Source organism: Paralichthys olivaceus, chromosome 21, assembly GCF_024713975.1.
Source record: "Paralichthys olivaceus isolate ysfri-2021 chromosome 21, ASM2471397v2, whole genome shotgun sequence".
Classification (NCBI taxonomy): Eukaryota; Metazoa; Chordata; class Actinopteri; order Pleuronectiformes; family Paralichthyidae; genus Paralichthys; species Paralichthys olivaceus.
Genome location: NC_091113.1, coordinates 13,186,641 through 13,208,878, shown reverse-complemented (window position 1 = coordinate 13,208,878; position 22,238 = coordinate 13,186,641). Strand labels below are relative to the sequence as shown.

At 42.6% G+C, this 22,238-nt stretch overlaps 3 protein-coding genes across 10 annotated transcripts in view; 2 read left to right on the top strand and 1 right to left on the bottom strand.

Moving 5' to 3' along the window:
• Nucleotides 1–11: 11 nt before the first annotated feature.
• On the top strand, nt 12–11,960 carry vps35l (VPS35 endosomal protein sorting factor like). Of its 4 annotated transcripts, none has more exons than XM_020083005.2 (30): nt 12–249; nt 951–1,050; nt 1,435–1,617; nt 1,779–1,898; nt 1,989–2,013; nt 2,520–2,599; nt 2,995–3,123; nt 3,224–3,308; nt 3,396–3,452; nt 4,053–4,149; nt 4,403–4,450; nt 4,644–4,737; nt 4,913–5,113; nt 5,232–5,278; nt 5,862–5,973; nt 6,079–6,195; nt 6,273–6,326; nt 6,404–6,484; nt 6,571–6,633; nt 6,740–6,825; nt 6,932–7,012; nt 7,214–7,277; nt 7,901–7,999; nt 8,078–8,155; nt 8,245–8,359; nt 8,618–8,757; nt 8,957–9,122; nt 9,502–9,620; nt 9,758–9,904; nt 10,031–11,960. In XM_020083005.2, exons 1-30 carry the CDS (start codon nt 233–235, stop codon nt 10,127–10,129), a joined length of 2,904 nt encoding a protein of 967 aa, XP_019938564.2. In that variant the 5' UTR covers nt 12–232; the 3' UTR covers nt 10,130–11,960. The 4 variants fall into 4 exon arrangements, with proteins under 4 accessions (XP_019938564.2, XP_019938563.2, XP_019938566.2 ...); XM_020083004.2 differs by having other exon boundaries at nt 9,755–9,904; XM_020083007.2 differs by lacking the exon at nt 12–249 and adding an exon at nt 480–550 and having other exon boundaries at nt 9,755–9,904.
• A 129-nt stretch (nt 11,961–12,089) lies between these two features.
• get4 (guided entry of tail-anchored proteins factor 4) lies at nt 12,090–21,020 on the bottom strand. 2 transcript variants are annotated; one of them, XM_069517909.1, is made up of 11 exons: nt 20,879–21,020; nt 20,127–20,260; nt 18,982–19,301; nt 17,877–17,955; nt 17,544–17,625; nt 16,568–16,717; nt 15,636–15,774; nt 15,232–15,372; nt 15,035–15,110; nt 14,490–14,562; nt 12,090–13,545 (listed from the first exon to the last, which is right to left on the bottom strand). In XM_069517909.1, exons 3-11 carry the CDS (start codon nt 19,119–19,121, stop codon nt 13,454–13,456), a joined length of 972 nt encoding a protein of 323 aa, XP_069374010.1. In that variant the 5' UTR covers nt 19,122–19,301; nt 20,127–20,260; nt 20,879–21,020; the 3' UTR covers nt 12,090–13,453. The 2 variants fall into 2 exon arrangements, with proteins under 2 accessions (XP_069374010.1, XP_069374009.1); XM_069517908.1 differs by having other exon boundaries at nt 18,982–20,260.
• A 68-nt stretch (nt 21,021–21,088) lies between these two features.
• The window catches only part of mrtfab (myocardin related transcription factor Ab), a 39,468-nt gene continuing 38,318 nt past the window's right edge, over nt 21,089–22,238 (top strand). For 2 of the 4 annotated variants that reach the window (XM_069517903.1, XM_020082991.2), the window contains exons 1-2: nt 21,089–21,230; nt 21,871–21,932. The gene's annotated coding sequence lies outside the window, so the exon portion shown is untranslated. Of the gene's footprint in view, nt 21,392–21,870; nt 21,933–22,238 lie in introns of all 4 variants that reach the window. The other 2 variants (XM_020082992.2, XM_069517902.1) reach the window with 2 other exon arrangements.

Genomic DNA, 22,238 nt, shown 5'->3' with positions numbered 1-22,238 from the left:
GTTCTGGGAGACGGAGTTTTATTCTCCTGTGACAGTTCATTGAAACGCCTCTCAGCTCAGGCTGTCGTAGCTTCACATGGAGAAGTAGCAGCTTCACGTGTTTTCACAGAAGCAGCTCAAGACATGACACCGATAAACATTCAGTGATCGCTCGTTTAAAAAGACAAAGAACGCTTTCCCGAAATTTCCAACCGAACCAGGAAGTACCAAGAGGTCATATGACTGTAGAAAGATGGCCGCGGTGCAGTGGTAAGCTGCTGGTTTCTCATTTTAAAAACACTGGATTTCCAACAGAAATGACTTGAACGATGTATTTATTAACATTTTGCAGATTCGGATGTAAATATACATGCGGTGCAAGTGCTTGCTTCGTGAGCTTTACTGTGATTTAGCCTGAGAAATCAAATGTCAGTTGTTTCAGCCTCTTTCAACATCTGACTACTTCTTTAATGCAACATTACTCAGAGTTACTGTGTCTGTGGCCTTTAAACAACACCCTGCTCGGTGCACTTTAGTTGTGGTCCAGTACAGACGATGTGGATGTGACAAGGTGATGAGGTAGTTTAGATTCAAATATAAATGTATGAAATACCTAATGTTCCACATCCTGACTGCTCCAATTAAGCAGATGGATAGATAGATAGATAGATAGATAGATAGATGAAAGTTGCAGTTAAAATCTCTTCTTTATGATCAAAGAAGGACAAACAGCAAAACATTTTGTAAATTGAGGTCGATCAGATTAGTTTTATTCTCCTCACAGTATAATAATTATTGATATTGTTTTATTGCGCAGCTTAAAACTGAGATTTAACACTGACTGTAGTAACTGTAAGAAAAGAAACAGTTTGTTTTCTGCAGCTTCTTCATCTCAGTGTTGTGCATCAGACTGTCAGTAGTAGAGACAGCTTAACTATATTGTGTCTCCTGTCAATCTGCTGTGTCACCAGGCGCTCCCGCGGGCGCAGCTATGAGGCGGAGCTGCAGAGGTGTCGTCCTGAGGCGGCTCTGGTTGAGTTTGGAGACTACCATCCCATCAAGCCCATAATGGTATCAGCCTCCTCCTGCTGTTCAGCCTCATCGTTACTATCACGCAGTCAGAAACATCTCCGTCACAACACAGCGCCTGCATCATAAACCTCCTCCTCTCTCTTCATCCTGGTTCTCCATCTCTTTAGTTTCATCCCACTGCATAGCTTTAAAACATTCTTTTTTGTTATTTGACAGAAATGAGCTGAATTACTATGAAACATTGACAGAACTTGGAAGAAGAGTTTGAAGTTTGCAGGTTCATTTTTAGAGCAAAATGAATGAACTGAAACAAGCTTCCTCTGCTGTAATTTGTATGAGATGAGCTAAAACGTATAAAAACATTGGTATAGTTCTTCAGTGTCCCCGTCACAGTTCTGTCCTGACCCTCTCCTCTGGTCGCAGGTGACTGATACAAAGACCCGCCGTGGGGCTCGTAAAGGCAGCACCTCCTCCTCCTCCTCCTCCTCTTCCTCAGTGCCCCCGGACCCCCTAAGCTCCATGCTGGATGGGACGGACCCCTTGTCCATGTTTGCAGCAGCCTCTGCCAGTGAGACTCCAGCCATTTCACACAGTGCCTCCACAGGGGTCAGTTCTGTAATTCAATTACTGTTTAGGAAGCTTTTTACCTTGAGAAAACAGTGCATGATAATGAAACTTTATTACAAAATTATCTCTATCAACCCTCAGAAGCTTACGACAAAAGTAAAGACATACTTGTTTTATACACTGAGGTGTTCTTCTTCCAGGACCTTGGAAGAAAGAGGAGGGAGAAGGATGAAGAGGCCGTGGGACCAGACTTTGAGCCGTGGTCATCGAAGCGTGGAGACATCCTGGCCAGGTTCACCACCACCGAAAAACTCTCGATCGTGAGTCCATTGTAACACCTACTACCAGTGACTGAACTACATCTTCCTTTACTGGATAGAGATCTGATTGAAATTTGTTTGTCTTCATAGAATCTTTTCATGGGCTCTGACAGAGGTAAGACCTGTATTTCCATTTATTATTTTGATTTCCCATATCTGAGGCTATATCAATGTTTTATTAGGGGGCAATCTTTGTACAGGTTAGACTCACAACACTTCAAGTATATCAGCCTACTGTATGCGTCACCAATGGAGGAAAACTATACTAAACATTTCTGATACCAAAACATTGGCCGATGTATATCAATAGTAAAATTTGGCAAGGATTCCGAAGATGTTGTTATCAAACCTGTATGATAAAGGAATATAACTGTGACTTGATATTTTCAGTTTGACATAAGTATTTCGAGAATAAGAAAATAAAACTTTTTATTTAAATTGTAAACATAAATGCTGTTCTGCACACTTTATTTTGTAAAATAAAATGTTTCATATTCATGTTTACATAAATGGTGAAACCAATAACCAGCTCATATCAGCTGATAACTATCCCCGAAAAAACACGTTTTGTTTTACTTCGATTGCTTAAAATCTGACAAATTCCTCCTGTTGTTTCTGTAGGAAAAGATCCCAGTCCAGGATCCTCAGCTGTTTCAGAGAAAGTCCGCACTCGCCTGGAGGAACTGGATGATCTGGAAGAGGTAGGTCTCTGTCAATATTCATGTGGGCAAGTAATACTCCAGCATGTCGCTGTCACATCTGCTCACAGATGTGGGCTTTCTCTCTACTGTAAAGCTGCTTTCAGACATGCACTCCAGTCTGGATATTTTCCAGAAGGACTGTACGTGAAAATGCAAATGTTCAAATCAATTGCTCTGGACATTTCAAAATTCATAGTTATCCAGTGGGCATGTTGATGATCCTTCTAATTCACGCCGGACTCAAAACTGGAATAATCAAATATCTTTGGATGTTCCCTATTATTGCTTGAATAAGTAGTAAAATTCAACAACACAATACATTTCCCTTGAGGTAAATTTTACCTAAGCAGAGTGAATTTTGGACCTTGTTGTTTATGTGTGAATAATTTGTTCAGGGTTCCCAGAGAGAGCTGCTGAACCTCTCCCAGCAGGATTATGCCAACCGCATCGAGGAGCTGAACCAGTCCCTGAAGGAGGCGTGGTCCTCCGACCAGAAGGTCAAAGCCCTGAAGATTGTCATTCAGGTGACTCGGTGGAAAAAACCTCAGACGTTAAGTGAATGTTTCAACACCGTGTCTATATTAACAGTTTTCCTCTTATTTACCATGTGTGCTCTGTGTCCAGTGCTCCAAGCTTTTGTCCGACACCTCAGTGATCCAGTTCTACCCCAGCAAGTTTGTCCTCATCACCGATATCCTTGACACATTTGGTGAGTTAATAAGCCCCGTTTCCCTCAGTTCACATCTTTAAAAAAAAATGTGCATGTTTTTTTGAGTATACCTCTGCTTGTTTTCAGGTCAGCTAGTGTACGATAGAATCTGGAGCATGTGTTCAGACCCACCACTGTTGCCAGGTAAGGATGAAATATCTACATCTTGTTTTATATCTGAGGGACACAAGCAGTTTCAGACATGAAGTCCAGAGTTTGTCTTTCACACGTAAAGAATGCAGCAGGAGATTCTCTGCTCAGATGCATTCAGGTGCAGCAGACAGAGGCAGGTCATAACGTATAGATTCCACTGTGGAGATCATGTGTTTTTGTTTACAGCAGAGTGAAGTCAGCATCTGCCCTCATCAACAAAAGCTCTCAAATCTCGTCTTTCCAACTTGAGATCTTCTTTGGTGTCTTCGATGTGTATGGTTCCTCTTTTTTCTTGAGATATTAGTTTTCTTTCCTTTTTTTTAGTTTTACCTCCGTCGCTTGTTTGAAACGTTATCAACACATCGACCTGCTCGCTGTGAATCCTCCAGACATTTTCCTGCTGTGTTCTCACATGGGCTCACTCTAAAGTCAGCAGCAACTGACTTGGACATTTGCGCTCTCACACACAGCACATAATCTCCAGATATTATCCAGAGTTCAGTGCATATCTAAGGCAGCTGTACAGAGCTTTCTGTGGTGACGCTGTGGTGATTCGTGTTGTGTGTGTGTCTCAATTTCCTCCCTCCTCAGACTCGTTCACAGTGGAAGATGTGAATGACACGGCCAAAGAGACGTGCCTCAACTGGTTCTTCAAGATCGCCTCCATCAGGGAGTTGCTGCCCAGATTGTATCCTTTACCACCATCAGCTTCACTGCTGTTTGCTGCTGTCAGGTCATCTGGACTGATCTCAGGCCTGTTTCAGTTGAACAAATATTAGTTTCAGTCAAATCCTTCTGTAGATCAGTCCAAACCACTGCAAATTAAGAAAGAGGTAAATATATTGTTTTAAAATGGACACACACTCTTTCATTGTCTTGAACCTGATCATCCACACACATTCTTTACCTCATGTTCTTTAGTCTTTAACTTCCATGAACAGATACGTCGAGGCTGCTATTCTCAAGTGCAACCGCTTCCTCAACAAATCGTACGTTTGATTCCTCCTCATATCTTCATACGAACTTAACTTTCACCATTGTAAATGTTTTTATAAAGTTAATTATATTATATTATATAATATGCATTTGTAACAATGGATGTAGCAAATAGTCCATGTAGCTGAAAGACTACTAACAGCAGTTTGGTCATTACGCTGTACGATGCCCCTCCTCTCTCCACAGTGGCATTCAGGAGACGCTCCCTCGGTTGACGGCCATGGTCAGAGGGATCGGAGACCCTTTGGTGGCTGCGTATGCCAGAGCATACCTCTGCAGGGTGAGATGCTTATATGTGCTCCATATATTTTCATTAATTTGGCATTTTCCTTTATTTCAATCTGTCTGTATTTATCTCAGCCTGGTATATAGTGTGGTTCTGTTACTGTACATCCAGGACACAAAGATATAACCGATTCAATAGATAAAGGGGTCTCGCTGCTTTCTTTCTTCAGGTGGGCATGGAGGTGGCCCCGCAATTGAAAGACAGCCTGAACCGCAACTTCTTCGACCTGCTTGGGACCTTTCGCCAGATCAGCGGTGAGAGCGTGCGGAACCAGCTGGTGATGCAGAGGGTGGAGGTGCCTGAGTACCTGACGCTCTATTCGCCCGCCATCAGCTGGATCTTGCAGTGCATCGCCCACCGAGCTCCAGATGTATGCATTCACACAAAAGTTACTTTTTTCACTGTAAAATTTTAAAAGTGAAAGATATTGGAATAGATAGTTGTTGACAGTTTTCCATGCAGTGATGCAGCTTTTGTTTCCATTTCAGCCTCTGCTAACAGAGATGATGGAGAGATGCAAGAAAGTAGGAAACAAGTGAGTGTAAACATCGTAATAATAATGAGCTGACTTTCACTTTTTGTCCTGTTGGTGCCAGATCAGGTGCTATAAGAGCTAAATGAGAGGAAACTTTTATTTTAGTTTTTATTCTTCCACGCCGGTGACAGACAGTGACCCCGTGGAATTTTCCAGTTGTCTATTTGTCCACCCATCAGTCTCATTCTTGTGAACTCAATATCTCAAGAACACCTTGTGGGGATTTCTTCAAATTTGCTATAAATATTTATTTGACTCATGGATGAACTGATTCAATTTGGGTTGTTCGCCTCACAAAACATGTTTTTGGCTTCTTGAACATTATATCTGAAATCTGCCTCTAGTGAATTTCTTCAACTTTTAAACGGTTGACTCAAAGATTAGAATTAGAATTCATCGGTGACAGTCCACAGTGACCTCATGAATCTGGAAAAAAATTTAGATTGAAATTTAACTGGTGTAAGGATTCAGATACTGTAACATGCAGTTAACACAAAGAGGGTTGATTTAGTTTTTCGGTGGGTGGTGGTGGAAAACAAGAGTTTTAACAGGAAAAAATATGATGCCGTCCTTTTTCCCACAGTGCCTTGCTGCTGAATTCAGTTATGAGGGCGTTCAGGCCGGAGTTTGTTGCAGCCAGAGCCACCGACTTCATTGGGATGATAAAAGACTGCGATGAGGCCGGCTTCCCAAAGGTCAGAGGACACGAACACTTTGGGAAATTGCAGTTTCTCCTGCTGTTGATGTATAAATCTGCTTGAAATCTAATCGATGATATTTGATGATCGTCTCTTCTCCAGCATCTGCTGTTCAGATCTCTGGGTCACACCCTGGCTTGTGCCGACCCTCCAGAATCTGAGAGGCTGACGATCCTGAACGAAGCGTGGAAGGTCATCACCAAAGTCCGCAGTCCTCAGGTACTTAACCGAAGCAGCTATACCGATTTTCATTTCAAGCAAAATGTTGTGGATTCTGACGACATATGGTTTCCCAGGATTACGTCAATTGTGCTGAAATCTGGGTGGAGTTCACCTGCCGACACTTTACAGTGAGTAAAACACAGGAGAGAGGATGAGGTGTTTCATTTTTGTTAATCATAAGAAATTAAACAAAAATCTTTCACAGAAACGTGAGGTCAACACCGTCCTCGCTGACATCATCAAACACATGACCCCGGACCGGGCGTTCGAAGACGCCTATCCTCAGGTCAGCAGCTAACTGGCTAACAGGACATTAACCATTCTGTTCTGCCATCTCCTCTTGTGTGACTCTGTTTTGTTTTGTTCGTGTAGTTGCAGTCGGTGATCAAGAAGATCCTCACCTGTTTCCACGACTTCTCCGTTCTCTTCTCCATGGTGAGCTTTCAGCAGTTCAAAGTGCATCAGCGTGAGAGCTGAACATGTCAGACGTCTTTCCTTCATCCCACACAGCTCTGTACATTTTCACTTTTTGTTTTTGCAGGAGCGCTTCCTGCCGTTCCTGGACATGTTCCAGAAGGACAGTGTGAGAGTGGAGGTCTGCAGATCCATCATGGAGGTCTTCATCAAGTATGTTTGTTGAAATCATTTGATTTATTTGCTTCATGATAGAAATGTAGAAGGTAAAAGTTCTGGGCTTTAAAGTGCTCTCCATCTGGATGTTTGTCTCTTGTAGACACCAGGTGGATCTCACCAGAGACCCGGTCATCCTCAACGCCATGCTGCACATCTGCAAGACCATGCACGACTCTGTCAAGTAGGATGTTATCTTTTTGGGGGGGATATATTTTTTGCTATTACATAATTACAATAGTAATAAACCTATTTTATTTTGTCATCTTAGAACAAAGGGCTTATGTTTTCAGTAACGATGTCAATGTTCCATGATTTCTAGTATTTTCTTCATTCCTTCATCTGCCTGCCATGATTCTTCAGCCCTCTGCTCTTTATCTTGCAGCGCTCTCACTCTGGAGGATGAGAGAAGATCTTTGGCTCTGCTGATCATCGGCTTCATCCGCATGGTGAGACTCCACCGACTTGTGCTTTATGAACTAATGATCTTTTTCTTGTTTTGATTACTGTTCTTTTAACGATTCACTGTGCAATAATTAGAGGGATTTATTGCAAGAAGTTGAAAAAAAAGTATGTATTTATTTGTGTTTAATCACCTAAAAGTAAAAATTGTTTTTTTTTCAATGGGCCTCTACGTCTACAGAGAGCCCGGCTCCCTCTCCACAAAGTCCTCCATGTTGAACCTGCATGTTTCTACAGTAGCCCAGAAGGGACAAAACAAACACTGGCTCTTTAGAGGGCGTTTTTGCGTATTTCTTCCCATCTTCTTGTGGCCATTGTATTATTTGGGAAGTAATCATGAGGAATTGGATGCAAAGTGCAACTTTACCACTAGATGTCGCCATATGCCACACACTGGATCTCTAATTTCTAGTTTTCTTTCTATTAAGCTTCTATATAACAACTGTTCGGGCATCATAGATTATAGTATAGTATTGTAATGTATTTTATATTATAATCCCACTTCCATCTGACAAAATGTCTTGGATGTAATAGTCATATCACAGTTGATGAGTAAAAGTGTGTTTTCTCCCTCTTTGATTCTTTGTTCTGTCTCCACCATGTTGTCCAGGTGTCTTTTGGCCGTGATTTTGAGCAGCAGTTGAGTTTCTGTGTGGAAGCCAGAGCCACCTTCTGTAACCTGGAGCCGGTTCTGGTGCAGCTCATTCACGTCAGTAGAAATCAGTGTGTGTGTGTGAGTGTATGATATCACATCAGCTCGATGCTCAGCCGGTCCTGTCTTTCCCAGACGGTGAACCAGCTGGCGATGGAGACCAGGAGGGTGATGAGAGGGAGTCACTCTCGCAAAACGGCAGCGTTTGTCAGGGTGAGTCAACGGTGCCACAGTATGTTCCCGCACGGACAGATATAACCACCATAACCATGTTTCTCTGTCTGTTTTTCTGCCTCCTCCAGGCGTGTGCTGCCTACAGTTTCATCACCATCCCGTCTCTCAGCAGCATCTTCAGTCGTCTCAGCCTCTACCTGCTCTCTGGTCAGGTTGCATTGGCCAATCAGTGCCTCTCCCAGGGTGAGCACACTTCCTGGTTTCACATTTTAAACTGAAAGTAAAAAGCCAATAATCTAATTCAAGACTTTGCGGCCAAAAGTTCTTTCCCTGTTAGAACAAATCCTAATCTTTCCCTCCTAATCTTTACCTCTTTTGTTATCTCTCCTCTCCTGCCTTTCTTCTGTACATCTTTTCTACATTATTCCTTCTTTTCTTTCTTTCATATTGTTTCCTCCTTGCCCACCTCCCTCTCCTCCTACCATCTCTCCTCTCCTGTAGCTGATGCCTTCCTGAAGGCAGCGGTCAGTATTCTCCCGGAGGTCCCTCGCTCCATCAGCGTGGATGGGAAACTTCGCTCCTCCGAAAGCTTCCTGCTTGACTTCATCAACAACTTCTTGGCCACGCTTCTGGTTGTCCCGGTAACACACTCAATCCTCTCCAATCTGCCTCAGATTAAAAGAAAGATAAGGAAATCCTCCTAAGTGGGAACATCAAGTTCTTCCTCGTGCCTTGTTTGTTGTGTTGGTTCAGATGTGATTTTCTAGGCCATGTCCATCATCTCCCCCCAGACTCCCTGCAGAGTGTGTTTGCCAATACGGTCCATTTCTATGTTTACAGGACCATCCCGAGCATGGCGTGCTCTACCTAGTCCGAGGTCTGCTCAACATGGTCCAGGATTACACCTGGGAGGACAACAGCGACGCCAAGGTGCGGGTTTACATCAGCGCTCTGCCCCTGCTGGCCGCCATGAGCCAGGAAAACTACCTTTACTCCGTCCCCAGAGGTACACGCACACACAGCAGAGGAAAAATATCTCATATGCAACAATCCTTCACTTTGGAGGACCATTAGTCTGTTTGCTGTCTTTCTGGATGACAGAATTAGCTTAACTATTCTATGATCCCTTATTTTGGAAGCACACTATCCAAGGTTTTCCAGAAATCCAGACAAGGGAACTTTCTGATCTTCCTGATCCTATTTTATGGATCATCCCCTGGTTCATTCCTATCTAAATTTAGTTTTAAGTGATGTAACACCTCAACTATTTTGCTTCATGACTACAGGCTGTACTGTGGTTTATAGGGGGTTGGGATCTTACACGAATGAGTGCTTCCATTTTTTTTTTTTTCTGCCTACATGTATCTTCTCTCTCCTGGACTCAGTGGATTCCAACGAGACGCTCTACGGAGGAGACCCCAAGTTTCTCTCAGAAATCAACAAACTGTGTGAGACCCTGATCGGACAGATCCTGGATCATCTGAAGACTCTGGGTCGTGATGAGGTGCGGACAGACGCAAAGAAGCAATGTTTTTGTAGCGTTCAGTTTGACGGTCACTTCAGTGTTTGCCCTCTGCTGGCAGATAGCGAGATCTAAGGTTTCCCTCATTTATGTCCCTCCCTTAATGTTCTTTACAGCAGAACACACGGCGCCAAGGCACTGTAGCCCTCTCTCTGTTCGCTGTCCTGCTGGCTCACGGCGACCTGAGGAACAACAAGCTGAGCCAGCTCACCGTCAACCTGTGGAACCTCAGCCACAAACATGGATACTGTGAGACTCGCCTCTCGGTGAGTTCACATCCCCGCCCGCAAACATATCAAACCCCCGGTTTTCAGCCATCTCACTGTTACTGGTTGACGTCAGATTAAACTTTTTTTTTTTAATAATAATGCCTCACTGTCTCCCTGCTTCAGGTTCGGACTCTGGAGTATATCAAACACCAGGCTCAGCAGCCTGACACGGCTCACCTGTCAGATATAGTCCAGAGGCTCACACTGCAGTCCCGCACCTGAAGACCCATTTACTAAATAAAACATAAAAAGCACAAAGAAGAATGAAATGTCTGTAGGATTGTGAACGGAGAAAAATTCCTTTGGATGTCACACTCACAGTATTAAAGAAGCTAATATTGGCACTTAAAGGTTCCGTGTGTAAGATTTAGGTGAAAGACAAACTAAACAGCACAGGTTCTTTTTCATGTTTGGAAGGGGAGGGTGAGGGGTGTTCAGCTGTAACATGCAATTTCAACACTAGATGTCACTAAATTCTACACACTGTACCTTTAAACCGAAGTTACAGAAAAACAGCAACTGTTTCAACTGTGTAAATGACTAAAGTTTGCAAAGGAAGAAAAATCCATTCATCCCTTGAAGCTGTATTCAGATATGAACTCTAGAAAATGTCTGGAAAATTGGCTCCTCTTTTTCCTCCTGAGATATTCGTATCCTCAGTTTCACGTCTGTCCTGTGTTACATCATCAACACGCTCAGTCACACGCTATGAATGTTTCTCCAGACATTTTACTAGGCGGGCTGGCAGGAAAAGTTCTTAAAAAAACTGACTCAGACATTTGCATTCTCTCCCACATACACCCGCAGGAGAATTTCAGGAAAATATCCGGACTTCAGCGGATGTCTAAGAGCAGTTGCTTTGCACTAAAACAAATTTTCACAGATGAGCGATTCGGAAAAGGAAGGAATGGAAAAGAAACAAAAAAGAAAATGAGTTAACAAGTGTCATACAGTATCTGTTCTGCTGCTGTGCTTTTGTCCTCGTTTATATATATATTGCAATGAAAATTCACTTTCAGTTTTACCTGCAGCTATTTCTGAGAAGAAAATCATATACCTGTCATCATGGATACAATATTAACAGTAATGTAATAATATTGCTTTAACTATAGTATTTTGACATGTTGTCTTCATGCGTTTGTAGAAATAAACTTAAATTCTGTTTGTATTTAAATTTTGAGTATGAATCCAAAAAACCAGACAGGATGCCGTTTGTTTCGAGACATTCTGAAACTCTTAAGTTGTAGTTTATTCAGTTAGTGAATCATTGCAAAGGCAAACACTCCCCTTTAGTTCTCAAAGACAAAAAAATCAAATACAAACGCTGCAATGTTGTTCAGTGACACACACACACACACACACACACACACACACACGGCCTTTGGTCACACACTTTTTGTACTTCCAGATGATTAAAGGGAAATCGTGACAGAACTGACTTCAGGCTCAGAAAACAAAATAGAACTAAAAAACAGCAATGACAGTTGACACTGCACAGAAACATGTGATATGGGAACTGAAGCATGTTTTGTGATACTGCTCAGTTGGTTGATCTCTTTGGGAAAACATGAGGAACCTGAGTCAGTTTTGCCCCGAATTTCCCGTTTGGATAGTCGACCTCAGCGTTGCAACAGAGAGGCCTGCAGGAGGCGCTGGTCACCAGAGAGAATTATTCTTGGGGTCATTTCAATAATTGATTTTAAGATTTTAGATTTTTCTTTTTTCGATCTCTGTTGTCTGCAGCCACATCACTCGCCTTTTCGTTATATTTTCAACATCTGATGGAAACAATCACAGAAACTCAACAATATTCTATCAGTCTGTCTGTAGCACTGAGACATTGAGCCAGCCAGTCCTGTGTGGAAGAACTAAATGGGAAATTTAGATCATCTGAAATTCTTCAGTCTAATATTTAAATGAACCATTGAGATAAATTATAAGCAACTTGTCATCACACAATGGTATTTCAGCTATTTTTCTTTGTGTACCTTCTTTTCATTTTGTAAAAACACCAACATTTAGCGTTTTAAATAATAAAGATCTATTGAATCATTTTAGTTTTCAAATTTTGCTCGACTGATTCATGATTCATTTTCATAAAGTTTTTATTGAATATCTGCCAATTCTAGCTCCCACACAGATAATTACACACAAGTAAATAAAAACTTCTTGACATTGGAAGACCTGTTGACATTCCGAGTTTTTAATAAAGATTTTGACTTCACAGGGGGGTTTGACCGCTCTCCATTTTCTGGAGCACAGTTAAGGTTCTTTTTTTTAATTCCTAAAAATAGCGAACTGACCAGACCTGGGCTGATCAAATGTCACTACGAGGAAAAACAAAGCCAACTTTGAATGATGTGGGCAAAGACAGCCATCGAGGGGAACAAGCAGTGTAGTGTGAGCTCTCTGAGGGTCGATGAAATTAACACTGATAAACAGCAGCTATTGTGTCGTGCATGAGCTGAACTGAAGACAGACCGTCGAGACACCTCCAAAAGGAACTGTTCGAAAATATTTTCTTGAAAGGGAGAACTGAAACAAAAGCCAGAAACAGATAGGTACGCAGAAGATTTAAATATCAGCTTCTTATAAACACGCGAAGCAAAATTCACTCTTAACGGATTTTTGGTGTCTCATTTTTCTCCTCTCACCTCAAGATCACCAACTGCTTCACGCACCTCGCTGCCAGGATTTTTTTTTAAACAAGACATCTACTGACTGTAACGAGGCCAAAACTGGATATTCTGACACTGATTCTCTCGGACGCAGTGCGGATGAGCTCTGCAGCAGCTCAGCGAGTGCACATACAAAAAAAGTGAGACCTGGAGCTACTTGTACACAGACAGCTCTGTTTATAGTTGAATAAAATATGACCCATAAAGATACTGAGCAGAAAAGGTTTGTTTGGTTGACATTCAAGGTGCAAGATGACTTTACACAGAGCGCTGTTTTTTTTTTGTTCATAAAGCCGAGAAACTGAGCAGCCTTGACTACAGCAACAATTTATTAAATTTGAGTAAATTAAGTTAACACCATGGCTCTGATCGAACAAACAAAACAGTTGTATATTTGTAGTTAGTTGATTAAACCATCTGGTAATGATCTAATCGCACATTGTGGTGAAAGCTTTCACTCCGGACGCTGTCCTCTCCTCTGGTTTTCACAGGGAGCAAACAACGAGTTATGTGTTGGCTAAAAATCATTAACCCTAAACGCAGAACAAAAGTCCCAGACTAACAAAATAATTATTAAAATAAAATAATACAATCTGAACAACTTGGGAAGAGTTTGCAGTTTTGCGCAGTCGGTCCAGGCAGTGCTGAGGGAGATGTTTTGGTGACCTGATTCTAATTCTTGATTTTGGACTGGATAGGTTGGATGGGGGGAGGGTGGGTTTCCTGGAAACAGCACGCCTCTGAAAACACGGACCCAAGCCCCGCCCCATCCCTGTTGTCGAGGTGACGAAGGGAGTCGATCGATGGGGGGGGGGGGGGGGGTCTTCCTCTTCTTTGTGTTTACTTGTTCTTCTCCCGGGCTGCAGGCTCAGTCCAGTTCTATGGGGCTGCTGTCTTCCTGGGCTTCTTCAGCCCCGTCATCGTCCTCGCCCGACCCCATCAGGCTGTTCAGCAGGTTTCCTGCACGAGGCAACACAGTGACCATCACACTCATGAAAAAAGTTTAAATAACCTTGTATTGAGATTGTCTATCTCAAAAGTAGGTATATGCTCATCAAGGAGTTAGATGAGAAGATTGAAACCACTCTCATATCTACATGGAAAATGTGTTGGTTAGCATAAAGATTGGAAACAGCCAGTTCTGTCCAGCAGCAACAAAATCTGCCCGTCAGTCTAATACCATGTGGTCCTAAGTACTTTGAGGATTACATGTTGGCAAGTTGTCAGGCCACACTAAAGGCCCTTTCAGATAGAAAGCCGTTTACATTGGGCTGGTTGCAGGGTTCAGTGCGCAGCTCTTGGTTTGCGCTATGCTGGCCACTGGAAGCAAAATCTGCAGTTTTCTTTTTTTTGTGAAACATTGCCTTACCTTCAACAAGATACCTGTCTGTTAAAACACCTGTCGTGTCTACTTGACTTGAAATATGTGCAAAAATGTGTTATGGCTTTCCTCCTGAGGACTCAATATACAAGTAAACTCGAGTTATATAAACACAGAAACGCACAAACCTAAATGAAAAAGTTAGATGCACCTATGTAAAGTTTAGTCTGTAGCCCTGCAACATCAGACGCATCATCAGACGCAGCGAGTCTGTTCGAAAGCTCACGTCGGCAGCTACCGAGTCAAACATAACAGATAATCTTGCAGCAGCCCTGACGCCACCTGACGTGCTGCTCTGCTCACTCACCTCTTTGCTGGTTGTCCACTTAACAACAGACTACATGAAGTCCCAGGATGTGGCCAATATTAAGTTTCATATCTACTTTACAGACATGAGAGTGGTGTCAGTCTTCCATCCAACCCTCCACAAGACAGTGCATGAGCTTATTTACCAAAATGAAGCACAAATGTAAAGAGAATAATTAGAAATCTGCTTGAATGAGCAAAACCTCGGTCCACTCACCTAGCAGCCCACCGTATGATGGAGACTGTTTGGGTGGAACCCCAAAGAAAAGCTGTCCTATTCTGTCGAGATACTGAGGAGATAGGAAGACGTCCAGAGGAAGAGGACAGAGAGACATGGAGACTTTGTTTACATGGACTGAAATATTTTAGATTTCTATATTAGGTGGGTTTCCATGAACCATGACATTTTACAGAAGGAGGTTACGTTTTCATTGGTGTTTGTTGGCAGGATTATGGAAAAACGACTCAAATGAAGGAGCACAACCCGAGGAAGAAGCCAACACACTTTGGAGAAGATTGAGAATGAATTTTCTTGAACATGGCAAGAAAGGGCGTTAGCCTCAGTGGATGGAAACCTGCATGAATTCGTATTTTGGCTGGAAACCCACCTACTGTTACAGTTTAGATTTTTTTTTTTTCAACCAGATAAGGTTAGAGACAAGGTATATAAGCAATACACGACTAACACATGTGAGTGTAGCTGCTTTAATACATGATTAAGAGGTGAAATGGTAAAAAACAACTTAATAGCTTTACACTCACCTCATTGTACATGGGGTCCCTCTTCAGGGAAGGTTGATATTGTTCACATAACACTGTGAAAACTGTTAATTTACCCCTGAGAGACAGAAGAAATATTTTATTAATAATAATACTGCGCATTATTATATCCAATCTGGTTATCGAACACAAACTGTTGACTGATTATTAAGCAGTAACTTTAACATTGTTTTCCTCACCCATCCACTGCCAGCAGCAGAAACCAAATAAAGTTTAGTAGAGGCTGGACGAAGGGAGGGCCCCTCTCTATGGACGGGTGTTTCTCTGTGTATGTGCTGAACACCACAGAAGCACTGTTTTTGTTCTTTAAGCAGAGGAACCTGGGGGGTGGGGTTGAGAGCAGGGAAGTATAGAAATAGAGAAGGTACAGACAATACAGTTAAAACGAGTTGATGGGACAGAAAACCTGAAAGAGGGTGACACGTGTTCTGAATTTAAAATCTAAACTTTAAATCTTATAAGTTTGTATGAAATTTACAGGACATTACAAACTACAGCTGTACTGATTGATAATTTGGAGGTGAAGATATTTCAAACACAGATTTTTACAGTGTGATGATATAAAATTTAATTTTTTACGTACTGTAGGACGGCCTGCACTACAAACATGTCGACCTCGCTGCGGAAGCCTCGTGACGACGAATACTCCACCAGCATCTGTGCGCAGCCCTCGCCGTCAGAGGAATGCAGGAAGTGGTAACGAGACTCACTGTAGTTTTGCTCTGAAAACACAAAATATTTAAATGTTTCAACTGTTTACATTTGAAGGAGACACACAAAACAGTCTGCTGCTGAGAAAGAGGATTGGGGTCTATCCTGATGTGTGTTGACAAGAATCATGATGCGCAGAACCCAGAATGGAAGCAGGTCATGACTGATAGGTAAAATGTGGTCTTAAATAAGTTTACAGGTTTACAGTTTCACTCATATTCATGATAACCTGTGAAAACCATTTTAATATTGTACCGTTTTCTGACAAGAACTCTGGAAAACGTCCAGAAAATTGAGCAGCAGGAGCTTGCTTGGTTTAGACACATTCACAACAACTGGAAAATGTCCAGACCCTTCAGGCGAGGATGGAGAGGCAGGACATGATGTATGAATTCTGCTGTGGAAGTCAGTGTTTTTTGTCTACAGTACATCAAAAATGGTGAGGGAAGTGATGTTTTACTGAAGCGCTGACAACAATATGACAAGCTTCTGGATGTAATCGCAAAATCAACCAAAGAGTTGAAATATGCTATTTGTATTCTTTCAGTTTCTCATCCGTTGCATGTTAGAAACATTGTCAACACACTACCTTGCTCAGTGGGAATTTTCCGGAAATGTCCCTGCTGTATTGTCACATGGGCTTTACCAGGGGGGGCTGGCAGGAATAGCTCCAGGAAATATGTGGGGCTTCTGACTCAGACATATGCGTTCTCACATGCAGCCCCTCTGGAAATGTTCAGGAAAATGTCTGAAAACATCTTCTTAATCCTTTACCGTTTATAAACTAAACGTTTAATCAGTTACCTTTCCATAAGGTGACAGCTAGCAACTGGTGTAGTTTTGGGTGACCCAACTTGCCGGAGCCTCCTGTAGACCATTTCAAGGCTCTGGACACAAATGCTACTCTCTCCGGAGAGTTCTGGTCCATCCGGCTGAATAGCTTAGCCAGGCTTTCTGCTTAGAAAACACACAAACAAGCCCAATAACATCAGAGAATATCCTCTTTACTTCAAAAAGTCCTATTGTGCTGTCCTTGAGAAAGGCCTGTGTGTCTGAATGACATGACATTGTAAGGTGGCTATAAACATATTGATCAGGATTCTCTATATTATACATATATTCTTTTTACATTTTAACATTTGCGTGGTTACAATTGTCTTTAAAAACATAATTTACTTCACAAACAGTGTATTTTTTACGAATCTCTATAAACAGATTCTACATGTGAATATGAGGAATCTGTAGAAGAGGCACAAGCCTTCTGGTTTCCATTTCTCGTTCACTGTTTGTGTGTTGTTCGGAGAAACTTTCAACTTACATGATAATAGAAACGAGTCAGATTGTGACCATGTGTATGGCCAACAGAAGACACGGCCCAGATATCCACCATCTCCACAGGGAGCACCAAAATATCATCCGTTACTATCGGAGGCTAATTCACCATAAGATAATAGCCGATGGGCTCCGAGGTTGATGTCTTCCTGGTTTGCACTTTGCTCAATGTTATGAACTCTTTCAGGGCATTTTAAGTACTCTGTATTTGTGATTTGAAATTCTGTACATCTTGCTGTGAAGTACTGCATGTATTTGTAACAATAGTACAGGAACACAGCTCATGTTGGTGAGACTCCTTTTAACAATCAAAAGGACAGCACATAGTAAAGAACATCATGTCCTGTAGCCACCCTCTCTTTCACACCCATAAAAGTATAACAGTAAACGTCAGTGCAGGTAGTTTTGCACATTTATTATTTTCATAGGGTTCAAGGTTACCACTCACCTAATATTTCATCCTCGACTTTTGTCTCAGATTTCTCCAACACTTCCAGCACCAGCATGGACAAATCTGCTGCACTGTTTTGCTGCAGACGAGAACATAACAGGTAGATTTTTCTTAACTGTATCGGAATATTCAGGACCAGAATATGAGGTTGAATCAATCTGTTGATTATGAATTCACCAGCCAACTGACTGATAATGAATTGAACACACAATTAGGTTGTTTGTCCAAATACCTGGCTATTTTAACATGTCCACAAAAACCTGATTGTTTTTTTGCATTAATAACAAAGATTCATTCTAATATGGAGAATTTTGTGTGTGTTGCATGTACCTGGTTATAGCTGAAGAACAGTAGAGCGCCATTGTACATCAACTCCCTGGCCTCAGCATGTTTTACCTGTGACATGTACCTGATGGAAGACAGAAATGTCAGCGTTAAACGATAAGATCTGCTTTGTGGTTCCAGTCACAAGCTTCCCTTGCATCACTCAACACTGCTGATGACAGATAATACACACACACAGCTGTTAAGTTTGAGATAAGAAGGTATCACACTAAAGAACTTTAGTTAAGACCACCTGCAGTATTTAAGATGAGAAACAGGTATTCATAATAACAATTATGACTTTTAATGATGAGAAGGAATAAATCAATGATCATTATGAAGATATGTAGAAGGTTTGACTTCAATTTGATTTAATTACAACATTTCAACTATGCTGGAGGCTGGTAGACAACCAGATCATGTTTTCATTGCTCTGACAGCGTCCACTTCTGTTACTGATCCAACTACATAGGATCAGACCCACATCATGGGTGTGAATGTTGCTTATTAAAAAAGATGGCAGACAGAGCAGTTCCACGGAGACATGTCTCCCACTCAGCCAAATTAACCAGTGGTCATTTCTCCATTGTAAATTGTGAAATAATATAACCATAGAAGACACACCAAAGCCCAGACTGCGACAGTGCAGTGTAGCTGTGTGGCTACATGCTAACGCAGATGGACAGCTTCTAAGAACACGTTTAACAAACTCCAGTGGTTCATTTCACGGTTAGTCTCAAATATTCTGTTACACGTGAAACATCTTCTTCACCCACACAGGCTGTGTGTGTGTGTGTTTCGCCTCAGCAGCCCGAATAGCTCTGTTTAGTCTGCTAACTAAGTTGCTAAACACGTAGCTAGCTAACTAGCCGCAGCATTTTTTGGCTAATCACGTAGCTAGCCAGCTAACTAGCCGTGGCGTGATGGACAGCTCAGCTGCGCAAACAAACAGGCGGAACAACGCGAGTGGGTGGGTCCGTGGCGAGATCCAACCAATCCTAAGCGGGCAGGTATGGCAGCAGGGCGGACACGGGGCTCTGGAACAGACAGGCCCCAAAGCCGAGCACTGACAATTAACAGCTGCAGCTGCGGACACGGAGCGGACTCTTACCTAAAAAATAAAGTCCTGTACATCTGGTGTGCTTCGTAGTAATCCCCCTTCTCTACGCTGGCTCGCAGTTTGCCCTCCACCCTCTGGACGCCTCCACGGTTCCTGGCGCTGGAGCACCTCAGAGACTCCGGCTCCGACATGGTCGTCGCTCCGCGGCAGCGCTCGGCCTCTGCTCGAGTGTTGACACTGAGGCACGGCAACCCGGAAAGATTTCAAGGGAGCACACCCTCCTCGCTTGCCGTAGCCGGCGGTGATGCGCAGCAGGCGGTGGTCGGGGTTGCGGACACGGTGTGAGGATGTTGTGACGAGTTAATGTAATTCTAGCATTGAAACAACACATGTTTGTTTTCGGGAAACGCTTTCCAGTAGTGGTTGACTTGCATTGTTTAAAAGAATCTAGTTCTTAAAGGTCCAGTGTGTAGGATTTAGGTGAAAGGGATCTATTGGTTATAAAATGATCATTGTCCTAGTGATGTTTTCACTAGTGTGTTTCATATAAGTTGTATGAATAGTTGTCTTATTTACCCTAGAATGGCTCCTTTATATTTACATTAGGAGGGGGTCCGCCATGTTGTCTTTACAGTAGCCCAGACTGGACAAACTAAACACCATTTACCACATGGGCCACTTTGGGTTCACATCAGGATTACACTTTGTAGAGAGCACCGTATGTTTGCCAAAAGAGGCCCACGTTCGTTTTGGTATATTTGGGCCACTTTTGGCTCACATCTATTTTGTTCAGGCCACAATAAGGCCAGAAGTGCTGTATCCCTTCCTGAAACGGCCCACGTCTGTATGCGGTCTGGGAAACGTAGGACAAATCCAAAGAGTATGGGGGAAATAATTTAACTGTTTGAATTTCTTACACAAATGTTGACCTCCAGAAACAGCTTTTTATATGGATTTAAATGACATAACTTCAAAAGCACAATCTCTTTATGAGCATCTATGTCCCTTGATTCCAGATTGACCATTTGTGTGTTTATTTTTTGTCCTTTTCTCTTTTGTTTTTAATTATACAGTATATTCTATATTGTTTCTGTTGTTGCCAATCGCTCAGTCTTCTTCAGATTGCGTTAGAAGTCATCATGATATCATGTACTGTATTGTTTGTAATATATTTGAGTTTGAAATGAGAAAAACACCTTGTCCTGGGATGACCACTTGACCCAGTGGAGGTGGTGGGACAGAGCAGGATGATGGTGAAGCTGTCTTCTCTCTGCAGGACACCATCACAGCACTGGGCTGCTCTTTCAGCAGCAGATTCCCCCTTAAGTGTCTGAAGGAGAGGCATCACAGGTTGTTCCTTCCTGCAGATTTAAGCCTGTACAACCAATCTGCTCAAAACTACACGCATCCATTATGGACTACACTTTAATTCTGGTTTAAGTCTCTTAACTGTGCAATATTTATTCTGTCTGTGCAATACAATGGTTCATGTTCATCCATTGACTGTACATATTCTCACATTGCACATATTCTTCTTGTTTTTACACTGTAAATATTCGTTTTTATTCTATTAAAATTGTTCTATATTTGTTATATTCCTTACACTGAATTATTATTATTCTTACACTTAGGTATTGCATGTTACTTATTACTTACTGATGCATAGTTTTGATTGTTCTCTTCTCTGCAAATTCCCTGTTGTGGGCCGAATAAAGGATTATCTTATCAATTCTTACCTCATTTTGTCAGTTTAGATGTTATCAAAACAAATGAAAGTGAAACAAACCATAAATTAAAGATTTAATATCCACTTAAAGGAATAAAACATTTAGAGTGAATGCTCCCATGTGAACTCATGTAATTGTGGCCCATAACGAGCAGGGGGTATGTAGATAAATAAATAATGAGAAAAACAATGAGATGAGGTTTCACACAGTGATGTACAAACCTGTAGCTCTTGAAGTACACGCTTTTCGACACTAGGTGAAGACAAATACTGCGCAGGAGGCAGCATCTCCAGTATTAAGTACTGCAAGTACTACACCTTGGATCCACTCTGCGGTTTCCCACGTTAGAATCCGTGTTGCGCTGGAGACAACATTGTGTTTGACATGTGTTGACGCCTGCGACACCGAGGAGCTGCGAGGGGAAGGTGTTGCGAAGGAAGTGGGGCTTTCGCGTCCCACGCAGAGGAGGCTTTTTCCGGTTAAAGTTTCCTTTGTGACTCGGAAGTGGCGGTGTGGTCCCCAAACAATCCGTGTACCTCTACAGACACGACACACAAGAGGCGACCATGATGAGTAAGCGAAGGAACACACGCATCAATTGATCGCTTCTGAGCATTAGCTGGTTCTTTCAGTGACAGACAGCGGCGGCGTGCCAGACAGACGGGACAGACGCTAACGGCTAGCTAGCGGGTAATGCCTGGCTGATGTAGCATGCTAACGGGAGCTAACTTGGGGTGAGCAGGTTTTCACACGTAGCCTGTGGTGGAAATAAGTACGATCGTGTGTAGCAGTTAACCTCTCGCGTTCACTGTGTCGTTTGCCTGCGGGTTTCACACCGTGGCGTCACTTTAATAGCGCCCAGACTGCTCAGGCTGAACTCCCACCCAGACAGGCTAACGATAGCTTAGCACGCCTGTCTGTTTTGGACTGACAGCTGCAGACTGCTGCTGCCCCAGCTGACATCTGTGGAGAGGCCTCCTCCTGCAGCACACAACAGATTATCAGCTCTCATCATCCTTCTTCAGCCTCTTCTGTTCATTTTCATTTTTCAGGGCCTTTTTTCCCTGCACATGTCCTGGTTACAGATGTGCACACTCTGCCTCTGCTCTCCATCATGATCCACTGCAGAGTAATGGGCGTAGAGACATGGGGGTCGACAGGGAAGAGGATGAAATAAGTGTTGAAGTTTTGCTTTGTTTGTTTTGTTTAACAGAGCCGTTCAAAGCCACGTCCTTCTGAAATGGAAAAACGCCCCGTCAGGATTTTATAATACAGGTAAGCACCAAGCCTTAGATGCCATCAGGCCTAGTTGAAACCAGGGGGCAGGTGAGGATCACATGCCTTTCCTGCCTGCTGGGACCTGAGACACTGTTGTGGTTTTGCTGAGTGATGCTGAAGAAAGCATGGCTGTCATGTCAGCAGGTGTGTATTTCTGTGTGTAGCAGTGCAATTGTGCTATGTGTCTGAAAGGCCAGTGTGGGTGTCTGTCTTCTGAACAGTACAGACTTTGCATGTTTGAACAGCAGTCCTCTGCTGGGAAAGTACCAATTGTGGCGCAATGGATATTTCTGAAATGCAAAA

Bases quoted from the DNA above. Each gene is read 5' to 3' on its own strand.
- vps35l (XM_020083004.2), top strand. The intron at 4,150-4,402 runs GTATCCTTTACC...TTCCATGAACAG, and splicing joins AGGGAGTTGCTGCCCAGATT to ATACGTCGAGGCTGCTATTC. The intron at 9,123-9,501 runs GTACACGCACAC...TCCTGGACTCAG, and splicing joins CCTTTACTCCGTCCCCAGAG to TGGATTCCAACGAGACGCTC.
- get4 (XM_069517908.1), bottom strand. From the start codon at position 19,121: ATGTCGGAGCCGGAGTCTCTGAGGTGCTCCAGCGCCAGGAACCGTGGA. The intron at 16,718-17,543 runs GTGAGTGGTAAC...TTTTCTAAGCAG, and splicing joins AGTCGAGGATGAAATATTAG to AAAGCCTGGCTAAGCTATTC. The intron at 14,563-15,034 runs GTGAGTGTAAAG...CTATCTCCTCAG, and splicing joins GGGACCCCATGTACAATGAG to TATCTCGACAGAATAGGACA.